Source organism: Neoarius graeffei, chromosome 2 (assembly GCF_027579695.1).
Source record: "Neoarius graeffei isolate fNeoGra1 chromosome 2, fNeoGra1.pri, whole genome shotgun sequence".
Classification (NCBI taxonomy): Eukaryota; Metazoa; Chordata; class Actinopteri; order Siluriformes; family Ariidae; genus Neoarius; species Neoarius graeffei.
This window is the reverse complement of record NC_083570.1, coordinates 52,181,752-52,195,518: the sequence shown is the minus strand read 5'-3', so window position 1 is coordinate 52,195,518 and position 13,767 is coordinate 52,181,752. Positions and strand designations below refer to the sequence as shown.

The 13,767-nt window shown below is 42.3% G+C and overlaps 1 protein-coding gene across 4 annotated transcripts in view; it reads right to left on the bottom strand.

The window, feature by feature from the left end:
• The window catches only part of sin3aa (SIN3 transcription regulator family member Aa), a 103,185-nt gene that overhangs the window by 63,648 nt on the left and 25,770 nt on the right, over window positions 1-13,767 (bottom strand). For all 4 annotated transcript variants that reach the window (XM_060914381.1, XM_060914383.1, XM_060914380.1 and 1 more), the window contains exons 3-5: window positions 9,228-9,410; window positions 6,013-6,119; window positions 5,623-5,908 (exon numbers count right to left, since the gene is read on the bottom strand). In XM_060914381.1, the coding sequence (XP_060770364.1) occupies window positions 5,623-5,908; window positions 6,013-6,119; window positions 9,228-9,410 (576 nt within the window). The remainder of the gene's footprint in view (window positions 1-5,622; window positions 5,909-6,012; window positions 6,120-9,227; window positions 9,411-13,767) is intronic.

Genomic DNA, 13,767 nt, shown 5'->3' with positions numbered 1-13,767 from the left:
TTATACTTTTGGACTTAATTCTCCAGACTTTCCTTTTACCGCGCGCCAAACAAGTTCAGGGATGTGTGTTCGAAGAATTTTGACCTCGGGCTGTGCGTGCGATAGCATGGTTCCGCCCACAGCTCCAGTTCCGCCACTCATTTACTTACTTAGGCCGCCGGTACATTATTTACCAAAATAATGGCGGTTAAGATATTAAAAAATAATGAGAAATTCTATACGGAGAAGTTACATACTGTGCACAGATTTTAAGACCTACACATTAAAATTCAAGGCTTTTTCAAGGCTTTTTAAGGTATTATTTCCAAATTCTTAAATTCAATGCTTTTAAGGCTTTTTAAGACCCCGCGGGAACCCTGCAACATCAACCGGTTCATTTTTTTTTGGTTGTCGGTGAAAAAAAAAATCAATCGTTTTGAAGCTGCCGATTTTGGAGCGGAGAACCTGGAATTCTGTGTTGTAAACGCTTGGTGCATGCCATGCGGTGTAAGGACGACAGCTGACAAATCAGAAACACCCATTCAGTCATGTCCCGCCCTCCCGCCCCAGTTAAAGACAGCTGACAAATCAGAAACACCCATTCAGTCATGTCCCGCCCTCCCGCCCCAGTTAAAGACAGCTGACAAATCAGAAACACCCATTCAGTCATGTCCCGCCCTCCCGCCCCAGTTAAAGACAGCTGACAAATCAGAAACACCCATTCAGTCATGTCCCGCCCTCCCGCCCCAGTTAAAGACAGCTGACAAATCAGAAACACCCATTCAGTCATGTCCCGCCCTCCCGCCCCAGTTAAAGACAGCTGACAAATCAGAAACACCCATTCAGTCATGTCCCGCCCTCCCCCCCCAGTTAAAGACAGCTGACAAATCAGAAACACCCATTCAGTCATGTCCCGCCCTCCCACCCCAGTTAAAGACAGCTGACAAATCAGAAACACCCATTCAGTCATGTCCCGTCCCTCCCGCCCCAGTTAAAGACAGCTGACAAATCAGAAACACCCATTCAGTCATGTCCCGCCCTCCCGCCCCAGTTAAAGACAGCTGACAAATCAAACACCCATTCAGTCATGTCCCGCCCTCCTGCCCCAGTTAAAGACAGCTGACAAATCAGAAACACCCATTCAGTCATGTCCCGCCCTCCCGCCCCAGTTAAAGACAGCTGACAAATCAGAAACACCCATTCAGTCATGTCCCGCCCCAGTTGAACACAGCTGCCACTCAGCGAAAGAAAAAAATGCTGCGTTCATGTGCTATGGGAAGATGATATTTTCCAGTTGGGAAGTGGTATTTACCAGTGTGTTGTGTTCACATGCTTTTGTTGTTGTTGACAAAGGACGCGGACTGCTAGTTAGCAACAGTTAGTTAGCTATCGTTAGCAATAGCGTCTGCTCTGGATAGGTAAAAACAAACCATAACACATTTTTAAAGGAAACAGATTTCTAACGTATTATTGAGGTATTTCACCCACGTGATCAAGTCACGTGATGCAGCCATTTTGGACGGCGCGCTTAAGTCCTTCAGTGCAAGGCAGTATGAGATGGTGGAGACCTTTGCACATTTTAACAAGAAAGTAAGCTGTGATTCGTGTTAAATTGGATCTGTCTTTTATCACAAACACTGTACCCAGCCTTGGTATGGAGCCAAGGTTGTCGACAGAAGTCAACAGTTTGATGAAGGATGACCCCAGCAGTTTGAAACGGTACAAGGTAGGCTATGTTCACAACACTGTCTTGTTACTCGGATCCGAGATCCCCTGAAACAGACATGAGATCCTTTGAAAACATGATTTGGGAAATGTTGGGGGGGGTTGACTCTAAAATACTGGCAAAATGATGTTTATTGACATAGCAATCGTGTGTAACGGGAAGCATTTGCATATCCAAAGTGTTGTGTTTACATGACAACGACTGCTGCTGCCAGGTTGGTTGTTGAGTAGCCTGACTGTTTTTTTTTTTCTTGCGTGTGGTATCATTGTTGACGCGAGGTTGTTTTTTGAACATGCCAATGCGGACACGATTTCCCCTGATGAGTTATGACTTCAGACGCGATGCGTGTGTGGAGTCCGCGTGATATGTGCGTAAGATAGACTTCTCATGTGTTTGGAGATCCGCGCTCTTTTTTTTTTCCTCTTTCTTTCTTTTTACTTAATTTCCCTGTTTATTTCCGTGTCCCGTTTCTTTCTAGCCTCTGTTATTGCGTTTTATGTCTGATGTCTGCTACATGCAACCCTAGACAAATTAACACTGCCTTGTTTCACTGCTCAGATGGGTTAACAAACACTGACCCATTTACTTTTTGCTATATATTTTATCAAAATTGCGTTAACTGATAAACTAACCTGAAATGAAATGATCACTGCAAAGTCTGGAGTACTCTGTTGGCTCCCAATCCTGTCTCTTCACAGCTGTAACCCTCTTGTCTGGGTCAGTAGGAAACTGGTAGTGATGTGTCGGTCGCGAACGATCCGGTTCAAAGAGCCAGCTGTTTGAAGTGAACGACGGGAGCCGGCTCTTCGGTGGGAGCCGAATTAGTTTTTTGTCCTTAGGTGCCTCAGAGAGAGAGACTTTCACAAAAAAAGTTGCTGTCTGATTGCGTCTTTGTGTTGTCTATTACCATTCAAAGGAAAAAAAGTAGCATGGTGTACGCCTACTTTTTTTGGTTGATGTCATTCACAGCTGCGAAAATACGAAAATTGGTGTAATGCTTAAAGCTGTGGAGCGCAGGGGAGAGGAGTCTGTGAGGCACCTGAGGAGGGGAAAATCAGCTGTGTATTTTATATTGGTAATATAACACAGTTTTGCATTATGTTTGTGAGAAAATAATTTATTAATTGGTAAGCAAGTTTTATTTCTATAGCTAGAACATTGCTACACTGCTATACTTTACAAAGCTTTACAATGGCTACAAAAACTAAAAAATAAAATGGAAAACATCCTATTGATAAAATATAAATAATGTAATTAATTAACTAGTTAATTGCAGCAATCTCAGGAGCCGTTTGGGAGCCGAAAGAGCCGGCTCCTTATAGTAAGAGCCAAAAGAGCCGGCTCCCGAAAAAGAGCCGAAATTCCCATCACTAGAAACCGGTAAAAGGAGCGTCCTGCACGCTGTCCCTGTCTGTTGTGGCAGCCCACAGCACAACAAGCAAACACCATGGTTATTTATAGAGTGCTTACTGACAAATTAATCTATTCTAGGTGTCTGTAACACGTTTTTTTTTCAAGCCGGTTCTCCCTCTCTGTCTGCAGCGTTAGTATGTAGCTTGACGTTCAAAATGGTGGACACCGGGGCGTCACGTGACCCTGTGACGTCAGGTGAAATACCTCAATATTACACTTGTTAATGACGCAACATTGCATAGACACCAAAAACTACCCACTAGTACTAGTAAAAAAAAAAACTTTAGTAGCGTACAATGCTTACCATTCAAGTGTCTTGTACCGCTCGCCGCCATGTTGAAAAGGTTAAAGTTCATCTCATCTCGGCAACTCGTGTATCAAAATTTTCTACGAGTTGCCCAGTGGAAAATACCACAAGAGGGGGCGTTCATGTGTGCTTTCCATGTCGGCGTTTGGTATTTACCATAATTCCCATAGCACATGAACGCACCAAAAGTGTAGAGACAGGCTTTTTAGCTTACAAATTACTATTCTGGTTTTTTAATGATTATTAGAAGGCACATGGAGTTTAGTCCTGCCTTGGCCAGTGCATTCTGAAAGTATGTTTCGGTCTGTAGCCAACAATGCATGTTATTGCAGATCAGATCTCTCCACACAAACTAAAGGCGCAGATGCCGACTTTTTCATGGACTGTAACGCCATTTGCTTATGTAGTAATTTTAATACAGAATTTACTCTGATGAAATTACTCAGACACTTGGAGTGTCTGATTATAATTTCATCAAAGTAAATTCTGTATTAAAATTACTAGTGCTGTCAAGCGATTAAAATATTTAATCGCGATTAATGTCGCGACTGTCATAGTTAACTCGCGATTAATCGCAATTTAATCGCACATTTTTGTCACATGAAAAACCATTGTAATTCTCTTACCAGCATAAAAAAGTGAATGGGCTTGTTTTGTACCAATGTTTTTTTTTATTGCAAAGCATAACACGTCTTGACACAGCCAACGCAAAGTGAAACCTAAGCTGAGCACCGTGGCTCTTCGTCCCGAGGCTAGCAAGAGAACCATGAGTGAAGTGATCTACTGCTTGAATTAGTCTACAACTCTAATCAGAGAGACAGGTTACACAGTGACGGTAGGCTTGACATGCTTGATTATAATATAAAGTGCACTATTATATTAAGTTTAAGTTGTTCGTTGATAAATATTGCATTGAATCTGATCTTTACTGTTTCAGCTCACTTAACACATTTTGTACTTTTACACTTTCTGCCTGTTGATGCGTCGCGCTGTCCAATCAGAGGCGGCCAAATTTGCATATTACAGGAAGGATTTCTGGGATAGCATTGAGTTTACAGTTCAGAGGGATCTGACTTCTTTAGACGCTGTCTTCTTAAAACTGAATAAATATTTAAAAAGAGCCAAATGAGCCAGTCTTTTGAACGGCTCTTTTCAAAGAACGGATCACAAAGATGCGGATCCCATCAAAGAGCCATAAATCCCATCTCTACTAGCGCGCCCTGCCCGCGCTGGTTCTTTGGGGAGGAGGGCAGAGGACTCTGGCTGTGCGGGGCATTACAGTCTAGCTGCTATTGGTTTTCTAAGCAAAGTCTCTGTTCCAAGTTCCTGGCAGTTTCAAAAGCTTATGAAAAACCTACATCATGTGACAGAGCGTTAATCTCGCGATAAAAAAATTATCGCCGTTAAAATTGAGTCAAGTTAACACGTTAATAATGCGACATTTTTGACAGCACTAAAAATGACTAAATAAGCAAATGCCGTTACAGTCCATGAAACACAGGAAGTATAAGTATGAGAAGAAAACAGTAAATCAGAAAGCTGTGCACGTAAAGCCAATTACGTAACTTGCGTTGGACTGATGGAAATCCTCGCGCGTGCAGTGAAGTGCAGCCAGCAGCAGATAATGGCGCGCAGCCAATTGGCTTTACGTGCGCAGCTTTCTGATTTACTGTTTTCTTCTCATACTTCCTGTGTTTCATGGACTGTAACGGCATTTGCTTATTTAGTAATTTTAATACAGAATTTACTCTGATGAAATTATAATCAGACACTCCAACGCCCCCCCTAAAAAAAAAACCTCATTGGATCTGCGCGATTCACACAAGTCCCCCAGACAGCCGTGAAAAAGGCGGCATCCGCCAAAAGGCGCGCCGTTTGCATCCATGAATATATTTTGTATAAAATATCATGTTTGTATGAAAGAGCGTGCTTCAGTTAAAGAAAAATTAAAGAAGAAAAATCTGAAGATGGATATTGGCTGATGCTCAAGGTTTGAGTATCGCTGTCGCAGAAGAAAGTGATATCCAGCCATCTCGAAATAAACAGATGACAGCAGTTCCTGCAACTGAATCATTTAATCCGTTCACCGACTCTGCACCATTACTTCATTTAAAGTTAGTTTTATCATGCATTTTTCTACCTAGTCTTTCATCCCGAACTGCGTGAGACGGATATGTAGATGAGAGATGAGTACTACCTTGTTTTTCTGTGAAGGCTGTGTGGAGGGAGCGGTGCCTGTACTGGAGGCTTGTGCACTCAGTTGGCTCTGGTGCTGTGCTGGAGTTGTTGGGGGGATGTTCTGCACCGAGATACCGTGTGGTGTGATGTGGTGGATCTGCCCCGGCGTGGTGACGTTCACCAGGTCGTTGGTCTGCACCTCGATTTTGTATCCAGGCGGCAGAAAGGTGTTGAAGCCCATAATGAGGTCTGGGTGGCCCTTAAAGAGCTGGGACACTCGACTGATCACACCTGGGGTGTCGATACTGAACGGGAAATTAAAAATCTCAGTTAACTCAAACGCTTTCAAAAAAAAATTGATTAAAAATAACACATCCTTTGTGTCTTAACACCAACAATCAAAGTTCACCTCTGAGACTTAAACTCTTTCATGATGTCCAGAAAGTCATTGTAAACCTGTGGCTGACTTCCAAACTGGAGCTTCACTTGGTCCAGGTAGGACAGGGCATCCTCCACCTGCAACAGAACAAAACAAGAGTTTTATAAAGCATATAAAGTGCTAGAAGCTACATTTTACAGCAGTACAATAATGTTCTGATTAAATCATAAGCATAAAATTGCACAATGCATAAAATGATGCAGGCCAAGATCTTCGGCTCAGGTTCACGTCAAACATTAGAATGAGGGGAAAAAAAACGTGATCTCCGTGACTCTGACCATGGCATGCTTGTGCTGGTTTGACTATCTCGGAAATTCCTGATCTCTTGATTTTTACACACAACAGTCTCTAGTGTTTATACAGAACATAAGACTCAGGGTCGGGAAAAACAAGCTCCAGGACTATGCAAAATGTGTTTTGTTTTTTTTTTTTTTTGGGGGGGGGGGGGGCTCTCTCGGGACGACGAATATTGTGTATTAAGTTTACATTTAACACTTGTAAAATATATAAAGGAACAGATAAATAAAGGCTAGATTGTAGGAAGGAACTTGGGACTTCTATAAAAAAAAAAAAAATTTTTAAAAAGTGATTACATCCAGAGATGCCTACCCCAGATTTTGAATTTCAGTATTCTTGAAAACATTTTTCAGTATTTTGGAATGACTTTCAGGAACATTAATTGATGCGCATTTCCATTATAAAGAGGTATATATACCAATATGTTTAACATTTAAATTATTAAAAAGTACTGTTTTGTGTGAATTGAATAAACAAAACGCGAGCAGCCATCTCAACTGAATTTCCACTCAAATTTCTAGAGCATACAATTTCTCACATTTTTATAAATACAATAGTGTTCCCTGTTTGCAGACATTATGGTTGACTACCAATCATTGGTATTGAATGTAACTCCTCAAAAGTATTATATTATATTGCCTGGCAAAATGTTCTACCTGTTAACGGATTCTAATAAAATTAAAAAAAATTTTCTTATTTCATGCCAAAGAGAGTCTGACATTCTCTTAAAGTGCCATTCCACCATTGGATGTATTCTTTGGCATAAAATACAATATATTTTATGACAACATGACTAGACAGAGAAATCTTTTAGCTTCAAAATGATATATCAAACATAATTTTTTGACAACGACAAGTATATTAATTTTACGACCAAAGTCACCTACCCTTTTAATTTCCGCGGTAGTGAAACGTGATGTCATCGGCAGGTACCCCTTCTTGTGTGGCACAGATTATCAGCAATGGCGGATAGAACGCGATTGTCAGCTTCGGAAAAGAAGCGAAGGAAAATAGCAAGTGATGCCCAAAGGAGACGGTCGATGGTGAATATCGGCACAGCAATCGACAAGTGGAAATCGCGTTCTATCCGCCATTGCTGATAATCTGTGCCACGTCACACGTGACGTGGTACACAAGAAGGGGAACCTGCCGATGACATCACGTTTCACTACCGCGCGGAAATTAAAAGGGTAGGTGACTTCGGTCGCAAAATTAATATACTTGTCGTTGTCAAAAAATTATGTTTGATATATCATTTTGAAGCTAAAAGATTTCTCTGTCTAGTCATGCCGTCATAAACTATATTGTATTTTATGACAAAGAATACATCCAATGGTGGAATGGCACTTTAATGTCCCAATATATAAATACTTCAGCATAATGCTTCAGAAGAGACACTGAATAAAATGGCATTTATAATTGTATTTAAAACAGTGGAATGATCAATTTTTTGCCACAATCCCAACAGCACTAATCATAAAATTCTGTTTTTGATCATACTACATGTACATTTGCACTTGCAACACTGAAAAGACTTTGAATTACAGAAGTACAGCCAGTGTTTGATATTTCAGTGAATAAAAATCAGACATGTAAAAAGAAACTGAATAAGTTTAACTCACATTTCATGGCACTAATCGGCAAGTTCAACTCCAAGCACAGGTCAACCATCACCGCTTCAGCACGGGTCACGTTCCGTGTCTTTTCATCCACAGATTTCGTAAAAAACTGCTGGATACCCCCAGATTTACTTTCCGCCTGACTCGCCATTTCAGCGTACGCCATATGTTGTTTTTGTAGTTGACATGCCGCGTGCAGTCATCGCGACCACCATGTTAATGTCAGTTCTACACAGTTTGCAGTGTGCGTATCCATTGCCCTTCTGACTGGGTGTAACGCACGGCCGTTCTACCGTATCGAAAATAGCGCGAGCAAACGTGTGGAATCTGCGCATGTCACACACAGCATGTGCGGTTGTCGTAAAAATAAATAGCCGTGAATCGCGCATAGATTGAAAAAGTCGCTTGGACATTTAAAAACAACTCACTGGAATTTTTTAAGACTTTATAATAATTCCGTACAGAATAACACTTTGCCGTAACATCGTATTTACGTAACTTTTCCGTACAAAATACGGCCAATCCCTACTAGTACGCATCTCTGTTACATCTAAGCATTTTTTCCAGTCTTCAACTCAAACAGCATCATGAGGACAACAATAGTGCAAAACTCTTTTCGGCAACATCGGGAACCAAAATGCACACAAGTGTTTCATCTCATGATGTTTTGATGTGAACTGTGTCAACTTTGAATACCGCCACCTGCCAATGTTTTATCGACACTTTCGTCTGAACTGGCTGCTAGTTTTGATCAAAAACAAAGCATGCTGTTGCTCTGAGCTGGAACTGGAGCTTACTGATCACAAGCAGTGCGGAAGGAATAAAAAAACGCTTGCGATGCAGCCATCCTGCACATGTGTAGGATAGGCTGCAATATTGACAACCCCAAGTAGTAGGTACACTATATGGCCAAAATTTCGTGGACACATGACAATCACAACCACTTTCTCGCGAAGTCTTTCCACTCAGTTTTTTGAACGTCACTGTAAGGATTGACCCACTCAGCCACAAGAGGCCACTCGAGTTCTTCCAGTCCAAACTTGCCAAGCTATGTCTTCATGTGCTCAGGGGCATTTTCATGCTGGAACAGGTTTGGGCCTCTTTGTTCCAGGAAAGGGAAATTGTAACACTACAATATACAAAGACGTCCCAGACAAGCTGCTTCTTGGCCCATATACCGCACGGCTGTGATGGTCAGGCATCCACACACTTTTGGCCATAAAGTGTAGATTTGCGGTCAGTTAACCCAGTCTCCATTTGCTGTCTTACCTTGAGTCTCTGGAACTGCTGCTGGCCGGGTGCAGAGGCAGCAGGGTTGGGTGGGTGACTGTGACTCTGGACCAGTGCAGGGCCGTGTGGCTGTACAGCAGAGCTGTGGTGATGCGAGCTGCCGTGAGCAGTAGGGTTCGGAGCGTGACCATGACCTCCAGAGCTCTGAGCCACAGTAGGAACCTACAGAGAACCATCACAAAACCCAGTAGTAGTAAACCAAGGCCACTGCACTTGGCCTGTTGGGATTCAGTCCCCAGCCCCAGACATGTCATGTTGTTACTATTGAGATTACATTTTTATTATTAACCTGCTGTTTAACCTCTGAGCAGGACAACAAAACATCTGCCTCTGACCAATCTTATTTCCCCTGCTCTGTGCTGCCGAACAGACAAAGCCGTGGATGTCTGCTCTCAAAATATGAAGTTAAATTAAGAAAATAAACCATGTGGTGTTTATCGCGGAGACTTGACTATACAAGCACAGTACTTCCCACAGGATTCTGAAAGACTATGGTGGGTGGACCTCACTCAGACCCTCTCGGGCAGCTGTGGGGAGGAAACTTGTCCAAGTTAAACGCATCAATCTGGTGCACTTCGAGAGCAAAATTACAAGATTAGATTTATCAAGAATTTTGTGCTCTAAACAATTTTGTGTTTTAGTAAAGCCTAGGTCACAACCGGACGCATGACTTTTTGGCAGTGTGATTTTTGGCGTTTCCCCAAATCGCTGCGTTTTTTTTTGTTCGTGGAGAAAGACGCACGTTGGCCGCAAGGTTGTCTTGCAACCTGAAAAAAACGTAAGCGCCCGTAGAGTTTGTTTGACATGACAAAGAACCTCTGCGGCCGGTCTGCGGCCAGTCTACGGATCGAAAATCAGCACGTCATACGCGCGCCCTCCGTGTGTTTCTTGCGTTTTTTTTGCACGCAGACCGGCCGTAGGAGCACGTACGGCCGGTTGTAACCGAGGCTTAATTTAAATCAACACACTGGGTGTACAGGTATGAATGGTGATCACTCCGCAAAAAGATCACACCCACAAAGCATGGTAAAGGACTTGACAAATTGGGGAGGGGACCCCCACATACTACAGCATACATTTCAGCCCTCAAAGACATGAAGCAGAAGTGGTTGCCCATGTTCAACTGGTTTATTTTTTATATCAAATACCGAATACAGAATAAATTAATTTTAACCAAAAAACAGACCTATTTCGAACTTCAACTTGATTTGTTACTGCTACTTCAACTTACAATTAACAGAATAAACAGCCTAAAGTTACGATGTCTAAGGTGCAAGTTGGCTCTTCGTAATGTTAACTAGAAGTTGAATTAGTGGTAACTAACCAAGCTGAAGTTTGAAACAGGTTTTGAGGAAGCAATGTCTGTTGACGGAACATCCAGAAGCACCCAAGTCCAACTAGATACTGTATAACCTCTAATGAACGCCCCCCCCCCCCCAATATTTCGGAAAAAAAAAATTCAAAATTAAAAAAAAAAAAACTAACAGTCTGAACAGTTTTACACACCCCAGGTTTTCTATCCAAGTCCAATATCCAAATCGAATACGAATTCAATGTCCTGAGCCGCACTGCCTCCATTTTCAGCGCCTTGCCTGTGACCCTTACCCCAGCTTCCTTCCTTTGAAAGAACCACTCAAGAAGTTTTTTTTTCAACGGCCGCATACCGCAGAGGCCGACCTGCACCACTAGCCTTTTTCTGCCCGGCTGCCAAAGTATCAATTTTGCGTTTTTGTTGGCACCATTCACGGACTCGTTTACGATCGATCTTGTAGAGTTTAGAAGCAAAGTGCTTTCCTTTCTCCTCCGCCGTTTTTATGACTTTTAGCTTAAAACTCGCAGTGTAGGATTTGAGTTTTTAGAAACAGAATGATCAGATCAAATTATCTGGGAGGCGCGTGACTTCTGCAAAAAGGGAGCTTTATGCAAAGTGAGTGACCTAACAGTGGTCGGCGAAGAGATTAAAGGTGTCAAGCCAGCTGACACGCGAGCTATATCTGGGCTGTTTCCTCACCAAATGAACACCTGCATTACCGTATACACTCCAGTAAGCGCCTCAAATAATAAAAAAAAAAAAAAATCAATTTTTAAAAACACTTAATTCGACGACTTTTCACCTAGAAAACGTATGAAAGTTAGGGAAAATTAGTAGGGTAGTTATGTTAGGGTTTGAAAAATTCAATCAACTGTGATTTTTTTACCCCTAATAAACACCTCCCTAGGGCAGCACGGTGGTGTAGTGGTTAGCGCTGTCGCCTCACAGCAAGAAGGTCCGGGTTCGAGCCCCGTGGCCGGTGAGGCCTTTCCGTGTGGAGTTTGCATGTTCTCCCCGTGTCCGCGTGGGTTTCCTCCGGGTGCTCCGGTTTCCCCCACAGTCCAAAGACATGCAGGTTAGGTTAACTGGTGACTCTAAATTGAGCGTAGGTGTGAATGTGAGTGTGAATGGTTGTCTATGTGTCAGCCCTGTGATGACCTGGCGACTTGTCCAGGGTGTACCCCGCCTTTCGCCCATAGTCAGCTGGGATAGGCTCCAGCTTGCCTGCGACCCTGTAGAACAGGATAAAGCGGCTACAGATAATGAAATGAGATGGGAAACACCTCCCTTCTGAAAAATGTAACGCCCCCGGGGGCGTTCATTAGAGGTTATACAGTATATGGAAGGCAAAATGGGCCAGAAGTACTGCTGCTAGTTTCAAACGTCTTGGCATTATAATTTTGTTTTCTTGAACCATTTCGCTTTCCGTACATCTACTTGTGCTTCTCACTTATGTTAGTTTTGCAAATATGCACGGTAGTCTAACAAATACAAAAGGTGGTGCTTGAAAGTTTGTGAACCCTTTAGAATTTTCTATATTTCTGCATAAATATGACCAAAAACAACATCAGATTTTCACCCAAGTCCTAAAAGTAGATAAAGAGAACCCAGTTAAACAAATGAGACAAAAATATTATACTTGGTCATTTATTTATTGAGGAAAATGATCCAATATTACATATCTGTGAGTGGCAAAAGTATGTGAACCTCTAGGATTAGCAGTTAATTTGAAGGTGAAATTAGAGTCAGGTGTTTTCAATCAATGGGATGACAATCAGGTGTGAGTGGGCACCCTGTTTTATTTAAAGAACAGGGATCTATCAAAGTCTGATCTTCACAACACATGTTTGTGGAAGTGTATCATGGCACAAACAAAGGAGATTTCTGAGGACCTTTTTTGTAACCTTTTCCAGCCTGACGAGCGTTGTTGATGCTCATCAGGCTGGAAAAGGTTACAAAACCATCTCTAAAGAGTTTAGACTCCACCAATCCACAGTCAGACAGATTGTGTACAAATGGAGGAAATTCAAGACCATTGTTACCCTCCCCAGCAGTGGTCGACCAACAAAGATCACTCCAAGAGCAAGGCGTGTAATAGTCAGCGAGGTCACAAAGGACCCCAGGGTAACTTCTAAGCAACTGAAGGCCTCTCTCACATTGGCTAATGTTAATGTTCATGAGTCCACCATCAGGAGAACACTGAACAACAATGGTGTGCATGGCAGGGTTGCAATGAGAAAGCCACTGCTCTCCAAAAAGAACGTTGCTGCTCGTCTGCAGTTTGCTAAAGATCACGTGGACAAGCCAGAAGGCTATAGGAAAGATGTTTTGTGGACGGATGAGTCCAAAATAGAACTGTTTGGTTTAAATGAGAAGCGTTATGTTTGGAGAAAGGAAAACACTGCATTCCAGCATAAGAACCTTATCCCATCTGTGAAACATGGTGGTGGTAGTATCACAGTTTGGGCCTGTTTTGCTGCATCTGGGCCAGGACAGCTTGCCATCATTGATGGAACAATGAATTCTGAATTATACCAGTGAATTCTAAAGGAAAATGTCAGGACATCTGTCCATGAACTGAATCTCAAGAGAAGGTGGGTCATACAGCAAGACAACGACCCTAAGCACACAAGTCGTTCTACCAAAGAATGGTTAAAGAAGAATAAAGTTAATGTTTTGGAATGGCCAAGTCAAAGTCCTGACCTTAATCCAATCCAAATGTTGTGGAAGGACCTGAAGCGAGCAGTTCAGGTGAGGAAACCCACCAACATCCCAGAGTTGAAGCTGTTCTGAACAGAGGAAACAAGCTAAAACTCTGCACGTTCAAAAGCACACTGTTTTAAAGCAAGGAGACGAGAGTTGGACACACTGACATTAATGTTCCCCAACTCCACTTAAGTTAGATTAACGCTAATTATCAACGATAACTTCTGCATTGATGTTATGTTTCTGCTGCCTTACACCGATAACAATAAGATTGCATTTGGACGAGTGAAAACCTGCAGTGAATACTGTAAAGTTAACAATACTTTTCACAAATCAAATGGTGTGTGTGCGCGCGCTCAAAATGCTTGGTGTCTCTGCTTAATACAGAGATTCCCAATATGGGTGCGAACTGTCCCAAGCCTAACTCTGACTCACTGAAAATAGGAACAATTATTCAAAAAAGGGGAACAAAATGCAACACAAATTCTCGGACAGAAAACG